We start from the raw sequence: 16,744 nt of genomic DNA on the forward strand, positions 1-16,744 counted from the left end.
ATAGACGCAATTTAACGGATGGGCGGGCTGGCTAGTTTGGAAACAAATTATCGATGGTCGGCCGATAACTAGTTATCGCTTCCATCAGCTGCGTTTGTGTTGTTGTGGGCGTGGAAGCAGGCGAGAAGACCGCAAAAGGAGGAGAAATAACAACAGCAATTAGATTTTTGGCCGGCAGTAGTTGCGTCCCGTCAACCCAAAGGAACATATAGTTAGCCGAAACCCAGCAGCCATGTCATCCTCTTCCACGTCCAGCCCCACAGATAACAGCTCCCACGGCTCGGTGGCGCTGTCCTCGTTTGGAGCTCTGAACGCTGCGTCCGGGACAAATACCACCACCCAGAGCGGGAGTGCCCAGAAGCCGTTTTCCCTCTCTGAGCGCCTGAACTTTGAGATCTACCGTTACTCCAGCTACTCGCCGAATTATCTGCCCGAGTAAGTACCATGCGAAAGCGCGCCCAAATTTTCACGGATTTCGTAATTGTCAACTGCGCACATTTGAATATATTCAAAATATGTATATTTCCGCACAGAAACGTTCTCGTGGACTGCCCCAATGATCAGACGTCCCGCTGGTCCGCCTACACCAACAGCCCGCCGCAGTTCCTCACCCTAAAGCTGCGCCGGCCCGCCATCGTGAAGAAAATCAAGTTTGGCAAGTTCGAGAAGTCGCACGTCTGCAACATCAAGAAGTTTCGCGTATACGGCGGCTTGGAGGACGAGCACATGGTCTTGCTGCTTGAAGGGTAAGTGACGTTGCTTGCCTTGGAGACGTTGAGCAGTCCATTGAAGAGCACTCTTCCGCAGTGGCCTCAAGAACGACAACGTACCCGAAGTATTCAATCTGCGCTACCTTACCGAAGACGGCGCCGAAAACCTGCCAATTCTGTACCTCAAGATCGTGCCCCTGCTCTCCTGGGGCCCGTCGTTCAACTTCAGTATTTGGTACGTCGAGCTGCACGGCCAGGACGATCCCATGTACACCAGCGCGCGCATGAAGAGCTACAATACGCTGCGGGAGGTGGAGATCATAAAGCTCTGCCTGAAGCATTTCCGCCAGCAGGGCTACATGAGTGCCTTCGGGGCGCTCCAGGAGCAGACGAATGTGCAACTGGAGCACCCACTGATAAGTGAACTGCACAAGTGTTTGGTAAGTCAAATGAAATGCCATTTAAAAGGCTCTAAAGGTTACTTATTTCCCTGCCAGGTGTTGCAGGGAGACTTTGAGAAGGCGGAACGCTTCTTAGCCGAGTGCATTGATGAGGGTCTCATGGATGAGTATCTGTACAAGCAGGACTACAAGCATAGCTGGCATATTAAGCACACCGAAAGCGAGATCAAGCCTGGTGGGTACTTCTGCATATCAATAACCAATATCCGACTAAATCCAAGCTTTTTCAGGTAATCGCGGAGGTCATCAACTGGTGGTCGATGCCAAAAAGCGCTTGATATATCTGTACGGCGGCTGGGATGGCTATCAGGACCTTAGTGACCTTTGGGTGTACAACATCGATGATGATGACTGGTCGCTGGTGTGCGAGAGATCAGAGCTGGGCAATGGACCCACACCCCGGTCGTGTCACAAAATGGTCTTCGATCCCATCAGCGAAAACGTCTTCATGCTGGGTCGCTACCTGGACAACTCGATCCGCACCGCGGACTACATCAAGAGCGACTTTTATCTGTACGACACCAGGGCTCGCAATTGGATGCAGATTTGCGACGACACCAGCCAAGTGGGTGGCCCCCAGCTGGTTTACGATCACCAGATGTGCATAGATGCCGATAAGCGCACCATATATGTATTCGGTGGCAAAATACTGACGCCCCGCAGTGTCAACGCCACGGGAGCGATAGAGCCCGAGTATTCCGGCCTGTTTTCCTATCACATAGCAACGAATACCTGGTCGCAGATTCTGGTGGACTGTCACCATGCCAGCGCCTCGCTGGCCGATGTCATGTCCATAAAGTCACGGATCACCCACTGCATGGTGTTTCACAATGTAGGTATCAAGGATATCTTTAGATACCTTTGCTTTATACATTTTTATATCAGAAACACCGAAAACTTTACATTTATGGCGGCCAAAGGGGCAAGGAGGATCTGGACGAGTTCCTTAGCTATGACGTGGACACCCAGGCCATATCCATACTCAACAAAGAGCATCCCAATCAAGGAACCACCGCTGGCAACGAGGCCAAATTTGAACCCTCCTCGGGCTACACACTGCGTGCCACCATCGACTGTGAACGCGACGAGATTTATATATTTTCGGTAAAGTTTTTAATCAACTTAAAGCTGAAATACATTCTTAACCTATATAGTATATTTTCAGAGCCTGAGTAAGGTCAAGGATCGTCGGGATATAGCTCATATTGACGCCTCCAATGCCTTTTGGGTCTACTCCCTGCGCAGCCACAAATGGTCGAGAATATATTATTGTCGCCACAGTGGCCAGGATGCCAACTCCATCAGCAGAATGAACATTTTGGGGGCCAGCAAGGGTGACGGGGCCTTGGAGCCTTGCCCACGCTTTGCCCATCAGTTGGTGTACGATGACCTGGCTAATACTCATTACCTGTTTGGTGGGAATCCCGGATTTTTCCAGCAACAGCAGCTAAGACTAGATGATTTTTGGGTGCTGCGTTTGGAGAAGTAAATAACTGTTTACAGGACTTTATAAAATGAATGAATGTAAATTAAATTGAAATTCATTGCAGACCCAAACGCGAGGAGATCCTGAAGCATTGCCGTTTTTTGGTGCGCAAGCTGCGCTACGAGGAGATGACGCGCCTGGATCCCCTGAAGGCCATGCAGTATTTGCGTCATCACATAGCCGCTGTCATTGATCACAGCGATGCTGAGCAATTGAATAATGTAGGTTTTTGCTAGCTCTCAACACAAGCTATGTTCTAATGACTTCTATTCTCAATTCTAGTTCCACAAACTAGCTTCCTTGCTCTTCAAAAGCCATGACAACAGCCTGGAAAGGGAGTGTACCACCCCAGCCCTGTGCGATGAACATGCTGAAGAACTCGAAACGGATGCCGATGTTTCAGCCAAGATGAAAGGTTTAATGCTCCTTTGACTTAGCTACATAGCTCAAGCTCTAATTCTTCTTTGATTTGCAGACGAAGTGGCAGCTATTCCCGAGAATATTTCACTGGAATCGAACGAAAGTTTGGCCTCGTCGGGAATTTCCGAAACTGCTTCCAGTCCCAGCTCCTCGTCGTCGTGCACCAAGCGGGCGCGCACAGAGTGCAGCCCGGAGGTGAAGAACAAAAGAGCTTTCCTGTTCAACAAGCTGGTGCAACTGATGCCACCGACCATGGTCCAGCCGGAACGCAACCTCAGCGACTTTGTAGTCATATAAAAAAGCAAAGCCCAAGTGCCAAATCATCCCCGATTCTAGTTAGGTAATCGAATGCGTGAGAAGGGTAATCGTTTCGTTTGCTTATTTGCCACTTATTAGGTTCTATGGCCACCAATGCAAAGCATGACAGAAATATGATTTCATTGTGATAGTTAATTTGTACTGAAATAGGGCAGGGAGTGTGGAAACGAGTTTGTTTAAAGCATAAGTTTGAAAATAAATAATTATAATAAAGAGTTTTGTAACGTCCAAACACGAGAAGTCGCTTCTATTCTTTTCAATATACTTTTATTTAATATTATATTGGTTTTTCTCATTAATATTAAGGTGTACATAGATACTTTTAATTATCTAAAAAATTTGTTTAGTTACAATTGCCACTTCATATCATACAAACGTCCCTCCGTCCGTCTGTCGTCTCATTCAATATGATTTGTATGACAAATGTATATATATATATATGTTTATATATATATATAGACACACCCAGCACACCGCAAACATCCCCAAAGGCTACACGTTTATCAATAGTCGTAGTCGTCTCGTCGGCCCTTGGACAATGTTGGACTGCCTGCGCCTGCATGGGTCTCTGTTTGGGTTCTGTGTGTGTTGTTCCGGCTTAAGCCTAGGCTAAGCATGCAGTTCCAGTGGATGTTTCTTTTTAGCTTCTTCCGATTTACACGTACATATATGCTTAGGTGTATAATGTAGAAATACGACTCGAATATTTCTCCCTAATATCGAACGATCGATCGCTCCGATCAAAAAATGCCACATGCCGAACTCACAACTAATATTCTCTCTTAAGGGGTTGGAGTTGCTTCCTTTCTTTCTATTATTATTATTATTATTATTAATTTTTTTTAGTAAGAACTTGTGTAGTTTTCAAGGGAGATTTCTTCATATTTGGGTTTCTTGTTCTTTAGTTATTTGCTTTTCAAGCTTTCTTAATGGGGAATGTGGTCATTCTTTCATGTACATACATTAGTTAAAGTAAAAACTAGCCATCGAATGCCACGCCTTAATGGCCTTCAATATATATATATATATATATGGTATATATGCTGAAAACTGTGGCGCCCCTCAGGCCCTAAAGTTCATACATATATTTTCTTTACTTCCGTTTCATTCCGTTTTAGATTTTTGTTTTTGTTTTGTTTTTTTTTACACAAATACACATAAATTTCCCATTTAAATTGTTGTCCCTTTTGCTTGCAGTTCTGGTTGTTGTTGAGTTTTGTTTTTATGCTTAGAAAATTTCTTTGTTTTGTTACGTTTTAATCTTAATTCCTTATAATATTTTTGAAATTCCTTTAGCAATCATCGGATTTGTATTATGTGTATTATGTACTTGCTTTTCTCTCTATATATTGGAAATACATAACTAGTAGATTCTTTTTCCGTATTATTTATCCGTTTTTATCATGTTTAATTTTAGTTATATTAATCGTAACAATTGTAAGTGTAATCAAAATTATAAATTGTATATAAAAATACAAAATACATACATTAATGATTTTTCTTTTTTATATCAAATTCTCATTCTATTATAGCTTCTTATTGAGTTCAATGCTCGATCGCTTTCTTCTGGGGGGGTTTCTTCGGTTTCGGTTGCGGTATCGGTATCGGCATCGTTTCCCCCCCAAAAAAGTTTGCCAAATATTTACATACAACTGTCGTAAGTATTATTTGTGTGTACCATTAAAACAAAGGAACCAATCATTCAGCATTCAACTCCCCAGTGGACCAAAAGAAGATGGTAAAAGTAAACTATTGCAAAAGGTTTCCCCGAGCGTTGACTAGTCTCGCAAAATGTTTGCAAACGGACTCAGAAAAGAGCGTTTAGTAAGCGCAAACCGACCGACATACAAATATTTAACCCTATGTCAGGTTCTTTTTATTTTACTTGCCAAAGATTTCATCAAAGGCTCGCAAACGATCAGTTTTTGAGCTTTCGAGAATTAAAAGCTACCTTTGAGTCTCTTTTTAATCGGTTTTGGATCTCAAACGATTGGCATTACCCTCTTATTTGGTCCACCAGGCCAAAATGCACACACAATAACACTGATTATTTACTTTTTAAGGGGACTGAAGCTAGTCTGCTGCTGTGGTTAGTGGAAAGGCACCTAATGCTAGGAAATAAGACCAAAATAAACAAATATTTCTATGTTACTGTGTGGAATCGGAAACGGAAATATCGCCTCATTGAAACCGCCGAATCTTTGTGTTTTTTGTTGGAAAAAGATCAAATTAAATGGGAGACTTTGTCTGCTCGCTGATGCTGATGCAATTCATTTGGACGGAAAACTATATATTCATGTCATGTCTGTGTGTGTGCGTGTGTCTGAGAATGGCTATCGGATATACCAAAATGGGCGCTGTGAATTAATATTCGCCTCAAGAACCTATATAGAGACCCCCGGTACCGTAACCATTCCGATCGATCGAAACTCATGGCTCTCTGATTCTCATCATCTTTTAAAATACACTTTCGACTTATTGAAGCTTTTTAAAAGCTAATCCATTGTTGGTTAATCATAAAAATGGTTTAATTACTTTATTTTTACTAGATGTGGTTACGTGGATTAAAGCTTTATACAACACACTGTTGAATCGTACTTAAACTAAGATGCGTATGGGTATGGTTTTGGTTTCATTTGGTTTTTGGTTATGCGCGGTTATAGGATTCTGTTCTCTCCACATGGGTCTGCTGCTAGGAGACTCTTCTCTCGTCCTGCAGTTTCTTCTTACTATTGCACTCGCCTGCTCTTGATCTTGCTCTTGCTCTTTTTTGGCCCCGACTAAACTAAATTCCAAACTGACTGAATGCTGCTGCTGATTGAGGGAATCTCGGTTGAACGAAAATCAAGTGTAATAAATTATGAAAAACATTTTGCTTCATATTTATTTTTACATATATGTACGTTTTATATATTTTTTTTCTTAGTTTTTTTCGTTTTCTTTTTTACTTGCCACATATGCTTGGTAGAGTAGAATTATTTTTTATTTGGATTTTTACATAAATAATTTGTTGTTTTGTTTCTTTCGTTTTTTTATTTTCTGTATAGTAGATGTGCGTCTCATTTAGTTATTCTTGTATATAATATTAAATTAAACTAAAATTATAAAAACAAAAACAAAACACTGGACGCACTGGACGCAGGCAGGCTCCGTGGATCACACTACTCTACAGAAAGGGCGTCCAGTGTTGCGTACATATACATTATATAGATCTATAAAATAAGCAAAACAACTAACAAAGTTATTAAATGTAAAATGTACGACAAATCAAGGCTACATCTGATAACAATTTGTGCTTGTTTCGACTGAAATTTTGATGGCAACGAAAAAACAACTTTCTTTCCCCTCCTCCGATAGCTGTGTTTCTCTTTCTCGACCAGATTGATTGGATTTGACCTGATGTCTGATTAAATATCAATAAGTTGCATGTTCTGCTGCTACAAAAAATAAAAACAAATCATAAAAAACAAGTGTTATTATTCAAATGGATGCTGATGCTCCTCCATGTAAATGGCGTTACTGTTACAAATTTCCCCTCGCTCTATCTTCTGCTTTCTCTCATGGCTTTAATACGAATCGTAATTTACAATGATTTTGGGCGGGGGGAGGTTACAAATTAATAAATGTATTCATTTTAAATATGCGCTTATGACACCTCTTTTATATGTTATCCGTTTGCATGTGTGTTTAGTTAAATATTTCTGTAAACAATAGTTTGAATATTTACGGTTTTTAGCTTAATCAAAAATACAGCATTATCTGTGCCTTCGTTTTCCCTTCAGTTATGATTCTGCTTGGTATTATCCTTTATGCCTTGAAATCCTAATGAGAAACTTCTAGCATATATATAATTCTTTGAATATATATATCTATTCCGGGGGAGCTTTTTGTTTTGTTTTCTTTTTCTTTTTTCTTGTTATGCAAAATTGTTTTTTCTTCATTCTTTCTATAGTTATTTTTTTGTTTAGTAAAATGTAGCTTTATTATGCTTCAGTACGACAAAGTTGTTTCAGTTTGTTGTTCCTTTTCAAGCTTTTGATTAAATTTACGTTTCTTAATTTTTGTTTCGGGTTTTTGTTATTTAATTACAAAAGTTTCTATAGTAATCAAGTTTGTTTAATTAGTACCGATACAGGGTGACAGCAACCGCCTCTGAAGCGTACTTTTCTATCAAAACGCTTGGCATACCATCTCTCGATCGATTACCAAGGGTTTCTCCTGCTAAAATCACAATGCATTTGTTCAGTAAAAAAAGCTGTCCGTTGTCAAAGTTTTAGTACAAAAGGTATTCCTTCTACGATCATCGATATATTCGTAGTATAAAGCGAGAAACTAACTTGGCTCCTGGGCCTATTTGCAGTCACCTTGCATCGGCACTTGTATCAGATTTTCCTTTTGTTATATTATCCTCTCGTTGAACCTTTCTCTCAAAAAATTAAAATGTATACACATCTTCATTTCATTTCTTTCATTTTTTTTAGTGACACTGCTGCTGGGTTTACCATCTTTAGTATTTCGTATTCTATTTTCTTTTTATGCTACAATTTTTTCGGTTCCTGATGTTACACAAACTTAAGAAACTCTCTCGGGATCTATGTAATTAATGCCTAATTTTCGGCCACATTCGCTCGCGCTTCTCCAATTCTTCTCTCTCTTTTATATTTAGTAAATATGCGAAAAAGGAATTATATGAATGTGTATGTGTGTGTGTGTGTGTGTGTTTGTATAAAAATCACAAAAATAGTTTCTTCGATCCAAAATCCAGTTTAGACCAAATTGTATTCCTTAAGGTTGGATTGCAGAATTGTGTCCTTAACAGCTGCAAACACAAACCTTATGTTTTCCGTATCTAAATGGGGGGAGAGAGAGAAGAGATTTGCAATTAGTTTGTTGGGTGGATTTAATACATTTTCGTAAATAACAGTTGAAAACAAGAAAGCATGCTAACTTCAGCTAGTCGAAGTTTGTATACCCTTGCAATTTTTGAAGAAACAAGCATGGCTAGATAAAATCGGCTGTTGATGCTGATATCAACATCCTTACTGAAACTATAATACTTTGCAAGGATATTACAAGTCTTATTTATAAAACCTTTAAGCAGAGAGCTTAGTTGCTCCAACTGTTATTTACGATCTCAGCTTAACAACACGCATTCCAATCCATTTCATTTCCATCCATTCCAGTTGAGTAAAGGATAATTATGAATTTTTATTCAGGGACTTTTAAAATCATATACATTATAAATCAATTATTCATTTGCTTTGTCAGCTTCTCTATCCCGATATCCTCGCCAGTTTAGCCCAAATTGAATTCCTTAAGTGCATTTTGCATAATTGTATCTTTGACAGCGCAGAACACAAGTTTGATGTTTTCGGTATCTGTTTCCCAATAGATATTCATTTCATTAGAAATCAATTGCATATAGTCAAGGAGTTGGACTAGCGATACTCTACACCAGCGAGAAAAGCAAATGCAAATGCAAATGATGTTTAACAACAGAGATTACCTTTGACCATTTTAAAGTAGGAATTTGTAAACTTTTTTGTAGCTGAAATTCAAAATCACACGCACGCACACACGCCCCGAAAGGATGGCCCGATTGTATAATAATTACTTACCGGTAGCACAGGTGAAATGAGAATAGATAATCTTTTCAGAATCTGGATTTAAATCTACAAACATTCGCAGTATGAATTCTCGGGCCGCTATTGCATCTCGCTGTGGACCTAAAGAATATAGAATAGTTACGATATGTTATCTCTAGCGTGTAACTACAGGAGCTAGCAATTAATCTACTGATGAATTTGGGCAATTTAAAGCGAATTTAAAGAGACTAATATAGGCGAATGGCATCCACCTGTGGCCGTTGTGAAATGCGAGTAGCATTGACGTTCTGGATCTGGATTGCAGGCCAGGTATTTTTTCAAAACAAACTGTTTGGCTGCAGCGTGATCCTGCTTGGGACCTGATTTCAGTTTCATATCGCCGCATAAATTCGTAAATAATTGTGGTCGCTTTAAGGATTTTCAAGGAAAACACTTACCATCGTATTCAGGGAAATAGTCTACCAAATGCGAATACATAATTTTCTCCTCCAACAAGTCCTTCTTGTTCAGGAAAAGAATAACTGACGAGTTCTGGAACCATGGATAGGTAATTATCGTCCTAAATAAAGCTTTAGACTCTTCCATTCGATTCTGCAAGGGGAATAAGTCAATTGTTTAAGGCTTAAACTATGAATATATCAATTTAAAGACCCACCTCATTATCAGATTCAAACAAAATTTGATCGTATTCCGATAGCGCTACCAAAAATATAATTGATGTCACATTTTCAAAACAATGAATCCACTTTCTTCTCTCGGATCTCTGGCCACCGACGTCCACCATTCTGTGTGTGTGTTGGATACAAGAATAAACAATTAGTAAAAAATATAAACAGGCTATAAATTCAAGCAACGCAAAAGCATTATAAAAGCCATAGTTTGTTAAAAGCGCAAGCCACAAATAATATTACTTATTACGTCTTTCACTAGCTTATAGTTCTAGCCTCGGATTGCTTAATATGTATTCCAAAAACAATACCTAAACACAATGCCATCCAAATCGAATGGATACTCTAAGATGCCAGTTGTGGGCACACGAGCACGTAGAATATCCTGCTCAGTGGGCAAGTAATCGGCCTGCTCAATACGAGCTATGTCGCTCAAGTAGCTAAATTAAATATTTCAATAAATTATATTTAGAGACCGAAAAACTACAATAAATTTCTACATTTGTCTTACAATCCGTCCCAGTCCCTAGAATTCCCTATTTCCTAACTTAACTCAACGAAATAGTAGACTTGCGCTAGAAGACGTTAGTTTTGAATTGAATTAAAGCAAAATGTTATACCAGAAGACATGCAAACATGGAAATATCAAAAAGAGAACTAATAATATACCTAAATCTGATTTCTTCTAAATCAAAGGGATACTCAATTATCCCTGTTGTCGGCACACGAACTCTTAAAATGTCTTGCTCAGTGGGTAAATATGCAGGTTGAGCCACACGATCGAGATCCTTCAGATAACTATATGTTTTTGCGAAGATAAGATCAATGATTTAGTAAAAAGAATTCAAGAGAGTCAATGTCGGGAGTCAAGAGTCAAGAGTCTTGTCTTATCAGCAGGAATTAATCCATTTCCAACTCACTATTTGGCTGAATCTGTCAATTGATATTCCCTACGACGATCGTAGCACTCCTGGATGCCAGCATCGTCCCACAGCGTTTTGATGGCATTCAAGTATGGATCCTCAAACGTGGTGACTGTTTCGTAGTCGATGCTCATCACCAGATCGGCCAGTTCCTAAGCGTTACATTTAGATTTTAATTATATATAATTAATTATTTATCCAAAACAACTTACGCTATGCTCTCCCTGGCCATAGGATATCTTCAGCATGTCCATGGCCTTGATCATTGATTGCATGGCCATGAATATGTTCTGAAAGACCAGCTTGATGTAGCCGCGCTTGTCGTCTTCCGAGTAGCCACTGCCGTGGATAATGCGCATCTGTTTGATAAATGTTGACTTGCCGGACTCGCCAGTGCCTAAGGATATATAGATAAAATGTATATAATGTAGTTTGCTGCCGTCGTCGGCAATTGCATTAGGCCAAGTTAAGTGCAATCAAAATGGGGACACACTTACCCAGCAACAACAGTTTAAGCTCGCGACGCGCATCTCTCTTGTCCCGGCGCAACTGCTTCTCGATTTCCGTATTGATGCGCTTTTGTTCCTTGGCCTCCTCCGATAAACAGCACTCCATGCTAACTAGATTTATGGACGCTTTCGCGTGCTGCAGCCACTACGCTCGACCCGCCGCCGTTCCGTGTAGAAGATGTATGTTTGGTGGTGGTGGTGGGATGGTGTCCTCTCAGCTCCTCTGGACTTCCTGTCGCCTAATCTAATTGGTTGCTTCTGCTGTTGTTGTATCAAGGTGTCCGTTGCTTGGTACCCGTTTCTCAGTTACAGATTCAGTTTCAGTTTCGATTGATGCATTTGTACTTCGGCGCTTTGATTCCACTGCAGATCTCGTCCGGCTCTCTTTGGCTATTGCTATTCCGGCTTAGGCTAGGACCTCGACCAGACTTCGGTGACGCGACGGCTGAGAGAGATGGATACGATTGAACCAAAACCACATCGAACACGATCCAAGGGCATCTGCAAAAGAGAGGAAAACTTTGATTTAGGATTGATTTTGCGTTGCATAAGCGAGCCGAGTGAAGCTGAATGGCTATGGGCCTTACGGACCACCAGAGTTGTTAGCTCAACGAGAGTTCGCCACGTTGTGTCCGGTGCTGGCAATTAACATTTCATATTTGCCTGCCCCGCTGGCCCGAGCTGGCGACGTCGATGACGACGTCGGATATAGATTCCCTCATGGCCCATGGCCTGCGGCTACCCCTGGCTTTTTCCTGGCCATGGCATTGGCTTTGGCTCTGGCCCATAGTCTGGTCTAGTCTGGTTCTATTGTCGCTTCCGTTCTGCCTTGCAATCTCTCAGTGTCTTTCTCTCTCTGCGCAGACACTGGGAGCACACACACCTGCCCCGCCGATCGCCCTTCAGCAGGTGGCAACAGATTGAGGAAGCGTTCCCCCGGCCAAGTTCATTGCGAGAAAGCTGATTTTGGTCCAATATATGGCTTCGCAGTGGGCTTGCACTGGGTTCGCGAGGGTGACCAAGCTACATACTGAAATCTAATTTGGGTGGCTCTCAAAGGAAAAGTCTAAGGGAACCCTAAACATAAACCTAGATAGTGATCGTATCAAAATTCCATTAAATTGCTTAATTGATCCAAAATATAGACATATCGAAGCCTATTGATCTATGCAAAACTATCTCTAAATTTTGAAGTTATTCTTGGGGCATAACCTGAATTTTTGGTCCACTCATAGACATCATCCATTCACGGGTTCAGCATAGGGCAAGCCTATAGGCCACCGTCGACTATAGCTATTTCCTCTCTCTCTTTTGGTGCACTCTATTCCCATATAGAGTGTTTGCTAATCCAATTTCGTTGGCTGAATACTATGACATGGACATGGAGGCAAGGTCTCGTTAGTCCCGTAGGAGACTACAAAATATCGATGGAATATCCAGCAAATAAATTTTTGACAAAGAGCCGGAGAACAGGAGGAATCACTGAAGATCTGGACAAAGTCATGGGTGACCACCCGGCCTGGGATTAGTGAGTGGGCTGGAATCGGGGGAAAACGCTCTCGCCTCTCGCTGAGCAAAGCCACAAAATCTAATTAGCAATAGCCGGAAAAAATTCAGGGGCAGGGGCACGGAGAATTGGCGCAGTGAAGCGGTTTTTAACAATAGTTCGCCAGATATATCATGCCACCGAATCGCTGCTGCGACAGAGGGTGGGAGGGGCCACTGAATCCGCAACAGTCGTCTTATCTGTGCATATGTGCTTATGATAAAACCATTCAGAGATAACATTTGATTTGTCTTCTTAATCTGAAGACGGCTACTGTTTCTCCAAGCTATGCGTTCAGTCGGCTCTGGGTCCCGACGATTTTCTAAATATAAGGTTTAAGCGATTTTGGATCGGAAATTCCAATTGCTTATTACTCATGTTTAGTTTATGTTCACTGAACTTTGTTCCCCGCTCAACAGTTCTGTAGCTCTTATCGAAGTTTAAGGGCAGTGGCGGCAAATAACAGGGGTTCTGAGCCTTGAACTTGAAAAATCTCGATCAGCAGGGGGGGCTTTAGAAGAGGGTTTTTGATATAAATTTAAAACAAGTACAGAAGTATGATTTAGAAAATATTAAACCCTAATTCAACAAAATATACAATTTAATTGCAAGCTTAAACTATTAATTTAATATTAATTTCTGTGACACCAGTGTATAAATATCCTATGTGAAGTACATGTTTCTTTATAGTGACTTGCAAAAACATCTAGCCATTAAACTTATAGCATAGTGAACTGTTTGTGGAATATTTATTTATTAAGACAGGCCAACAAGTGGTTGTATTAATCCTTTGGAAATCAAAAAATTCTTTTTTTTAACACTTTTGGATGTTAAAATTTGAGTCAATAACAAATCGGGCATATAGAGGTGAAACCAGAATTCCATTCTTTATAATCTATATTTAAAAATGTTTAAAATTCTATACAAATAATAAAGCATTGCAATCTTCTTCTTTCTTTTAATACCTTTTAGAAGATTTATTGCCGTTGTTCGTCTGTTAAAAATTAACGGAAAGATTCCTGATAGAAATACTTTCCTATCTACCTTTCTTTTTCTACCGTTCTTGATCAGAATAATTGCATATCATAGGGTATAGAGAACCCCAATTGGGGTGTAACAACCAATTGATATCATTTTTACCCTTTTTTGATCAGTTAGCTATCAGGGACTTTAACAACCAGACATGAAACCGGCCCTTAAATATTTATATTACCAAATAGTAATATAAATAGTACTCACGCATTAATTTATCGGAGGCAGGATGATTCTGACGAGATTCTCCAGGCTATTCCGTAATCAACTCTTTAGGTTTGCACTATAGCCAAGCTCCTTCGGTTAATCCGTGTGTGTTGGTTGATGTTGTTGAGTTCCCTGCCGATTTTTTGTTTTTTTTTGTGTTTTTCGTTATGTTGAGATAACTTTTCGCGGCTTTTTGCGGTTTGTTGGTTTTGTTTGGCTTAAACTAATTTCAAAAGCATTTCGTTTAGTTGGTTTGCGGTTTGGAAAACATTTGTTTTAAGGAACGTGTGTAGTTGGTTACTTTTTTATTTATATCTTTTACTGGTGCGTTTGTAATATATAAAACTTTCCTTTCGACTTTTGCTGCGGCTTAACGTAAGTATGATACTATTTTTATATGTGGATATTTTTGCTTTGTGTGGGGGCTGTTTGTTGTTGCTGCTGTTGTTTGTTTATAGTTGTCAATTTGCTGTTGTTGTTGTTGTTGTTTTTAAACACCAGTCTGTAAATGCAACGCCAGTTTCAACAAATATTCATTGTAGTGTAATTGAAACAGTAACAGAAGAGTATGTACGACGACGACGACGACGAGCAGCACGGAGAACGACGCTAAATTGATTTCACACGAAACACTTAGTGGCTCCTTTTGAATTTAATTTTCTGCATACTTTATGCTTCTTGTATTTGTTTATTTTTCTGTATGCAGTGGAACTGCAAGTAAAGAGGGAGAGAGAAAGAAACAGAGATACGGGGTGATGATAATAAGCTGGAGTGGTGGGGTGGCGGGCGCAGAAAACAAGTGTAAGATCTAAAAGGGGGGCGAAAAAAAAACGGTGCATGCAGTCCGCAAAATCATAATCTAATTCGAATCTCGAATCAACGGTATCTCGGCTAAGGTAAACACACAGCGTCATTGGGCAAGCAACTGCCCACCCCTTCCCATTCCCTCCCCTTTTCCAACTAGAACGGACTAGCACTGCGCCTTTGCAAAAACCCGGACACCTCACTGTATCCCATTTGACGCCAAAGGGTTAATTCGATGTCAGAACACGTCTGGAATCGAAAAACTATAGCCCCAAAAGCAACGCACTAGCTCTTTTCGCGATTCGCAACGATTATTAAACTTTTTTTTTCCAATCCGCCGTATCTGGTGTTTTCCTCCGGCAAGCAGTGCGCACTGCAGTGTTGTCACCCGCTATTGGCTGTTTCGCTCGCACTCCCTGGAGCGGCGCACTGCTTTACGAATACACACAGAGCGACGACGACGGGCGAGGCCAAAAACGAAAAAATTGTGGCAGAAAAGCAATTCGCCAGGATCTTGGAGCTCCGAACAATTGTTTAATCACCACGTCGTCGCCTCGCTAGTCCGCACTAGGTCCGTTCGCGGATTTTAGCAAAATAGCGCACTTAACACGGCTTTTTTCAGCGGATTTCGACTGCGAGCAAAATTCTTGGGGGGCCTGCCAACGGGTCTGGGACGGCGCCCGGTGGCTGCTGGGATCGCGATGGGGCGGGGAACTCGATCGCAACTCACAACATAGTCGATTGGGCTTTCTTCGCTACTCACAACATATTTAATTTTGCATTTTTCTAACGTTGACGCACGAGCGGGGTGTTTTTTTTTGGCTGTAACTCGCTAGCGATGGACTTTCGCTGTGATAACCGTGACTTCTTCGCCAGCAGGCAGCACCAACGATAACTACGCTTGCGGTATGATTCGGTATATTTGCAGTATGTTGTACAACTTGCAACAAATATTTTACTAAAATTACAACCCCCTCAAAACAATTTATACCGTTTTCTGTGTGGGTGTTTAGTACATCTACAATTCCATTTTTAACACCAAACTAATGGTCGTTTTACATGTCACAGGTTATCCGGTTCCAATTGGGATTTTCTTTTAAATTAGGGGTCTGTTGTGTTATCGATTCCGATAACAATGGTGCCAGTATATTGTTTGGCAGCATTTTTTTAGCTACAAAAAAGCCAAATGAAACAGCCGTTTTCAACACAATTAACTTTTTATAATAGAACATTTCTGCTAATATCCGATGTATATTAAAATAAGCCTTTTTTATCCTAAAAAATCAAAGTCCTTGAATAAACCGAAATCTATTTGAAGCACGGAGAAGGCAAATATCGAGGATAGCTCACATATTTCTACAAACCAAAAAATACCGCACCTGTACCACTTGCAAACACTGCTTGATTGCGGTTTTATTTAAAAGCATAATAAAAATATACTCAAGATAAAGTTATAAATTCAAAAGAACAAAATATATTTAATTTAAGGTATATTACCTTTACATAATAGTTTGAAACACCCCGGACGGCAATGCCAATAAATTTCAAAAACTTTTTTTTATTTAATCTATGTTTTATTTGCATCTCTGTAAATTATTATCATTTTGTTCAATATGTTCATGCGATAAATAAGTGTTTAAATTAATTAAATAAAATTTAAATAATAACTTTACAGTGTGCACAATTTAAACAATTATTTCGGGTTCGTGTGATTTACAATCGAGAGTTAAATAAAAATAAAAACATCGAATCGATCGGTTAGTGACTATTGGATTGTGTTCGTGTTATAAAGCTGCGGCTAGTTCGAGTCTCTCGGACGATAATTAAGAAAACAAAATACAAAATAAAAAGATTAAAATACAAATAAACGCTACACGTTAGGGTTGTTACATAAAAACATAATTTCCAAATCATAAAAAAACTCAGGGACAGACAACTGGTAACGCCGAACGCCCAAAAGTAAATTTTAGCTGGCCTTTTTTTTTTTTTTTTTGCATCGCCCCAAAAATACACTCAATTGACTATAAAAAACTCGTACTACATATTCGCAAAAT

General features: G+C 40.1%; 2 protein-coding genes across 10 annotated transcripts; one reads left to right on the forward strand and one right to left on the reverse strand.

The window, feature by feature from the left end:
• Positions 1–99: 99 nt before the first annotated feature.
• muskelin (muskelin 1) lies at positions 100–3,635 on the forward strand. The gene is made up of 10 exons (XM_017172314.2): positions 100–435; positions 534–746; positions 808–1,150; positions 1,208–1,346; positions 1,402–2,003; positions 2,057–2,275; positions 2,337–2,656; positions 2,722–2,878; positions 2,940–3,072; positions 3,133–3,635. Exons 1-10 carry the CDS (start codon positions 233–235, stop codon positions 3,372–3,374), a joined length of 2,571 nt encoding a protein of 856 aa, XP_017027803.1. The 5' UTR covers positions 100–232; the 3' UTR covers positions 3,375–3,635.
• Positions 3,636–6,905: 3,270 nt separating this feature from the next.
• On the reverse strand, positions 6,906–15,584 carry Galphaq (G protein alpha q subunit). Of its 9 annotated transcripts, none has more exons than XM_017171921.3 (10): positions 15,454–15,583; positions 13,887–14,597; positions 11,090–11,602; positions 10,805–10,989; positions 10,590–10,744; positions 9,981–10,109; positions 9,657–9,786; positions 9,439–9,592; positions 9,014–9,121; positions 6,906–8,244 (listed from the first exon to the last, which is right to left on the reverse strand). In XM_017171921.3, exons 3-10 carry the CDS (start codon positions 11,205–11,207, stop codon positions 8,162–8,164), a joined length of 1,062 nt encoding a protein of 353 aa, XP_017027410.1. In that variant the 5' UTR covers positions 11,208–11,602; positions 13,887–14,597; positions 15,454–15,583; the 3' UTR covers positions 6,906–8,161. The 9 variants fall into 9 exon arrangements, with proteins under 9 accessions (XP_017027410.1, XP_070140898.1, XP_070140901.1 ...); XM_070284797.1 differs by lacking the exon at positions 9,981–10,109 and adding an exon at positions 10,339–10,467 and having other exon boundaries at positions 15,454–15,582; XM_070284800.1 differs by lacking the exon at positions 9,981–10,109 and adding an exon at positions 10,339–10,467 and having other exon boundaries at positions 13,887–14,109; positions 15,454–15,520.
• Positions 15,585–16,744: the final 1,160 nt, after the last annotated feature.

This window comes from Drosophila kikkawai, chromosome 2R, assembly GCF_030179895.1.
Source record: "Drosophila kikkawai strain 14028-0561.14 chromosome 2R, DkikHiC1v2, whole genome shotgun sequence".
In the NCBI taxonomy this organism is placed as follows: domain Eukaryota; kingdom Metazoa; phylum Arthropoda; class Insecta; order Diptera; family Drosophilidae; genus Drosophila; species Drosophila kikkawai.

Excerpts from the sequence above, each read along its gene's own strand:
- muskelin (XM_017172314.2), top strand. The coding sequence starts at position 233 with ATGTCATCCTCTTCCACGTCCAGCCCCACAGATAACAGCTCCCACGGC. Across the intron at positions 2,004-2,056 it reads ACTGCATGGTGTTTCACAAT|AAACACCGAAAACTTTACAT; the intron begins GTAGGTATCAAG and ends TTTTTATATCAG. Across the intron at positions 2,879-2,939 it reads ATGCTGAGCAATTGAATAAT|TTCCACAAACTAGCTTCCTT; the intron begins GTAGGTTTTTGC and ends TCTCAATTCTAG.
- Galphaq (XM_017171921.3), bottom strand. The coding sequence starts at position 11,207 with ATGGAGTGCTGTTTATCGGAGGAGGCCAAGGAACAAAAGCGCATCAAT. Across the intron at positions 10,745-10,804 it reads ATGGCCAGGGAGAGCATAGC|GAACTGGCCGATCTGGTGAT; the intron begins GTAAGTTGTTTT and ends TGTAACGCTTAG. Across the intron at positions 9,122-9,438 it reads CTATTTCCCTGAATACGATG|GTCCACAGCGAGATGCAATA; the intron begins GTAAGTGTTTTC and ends TATATTCTTTAG.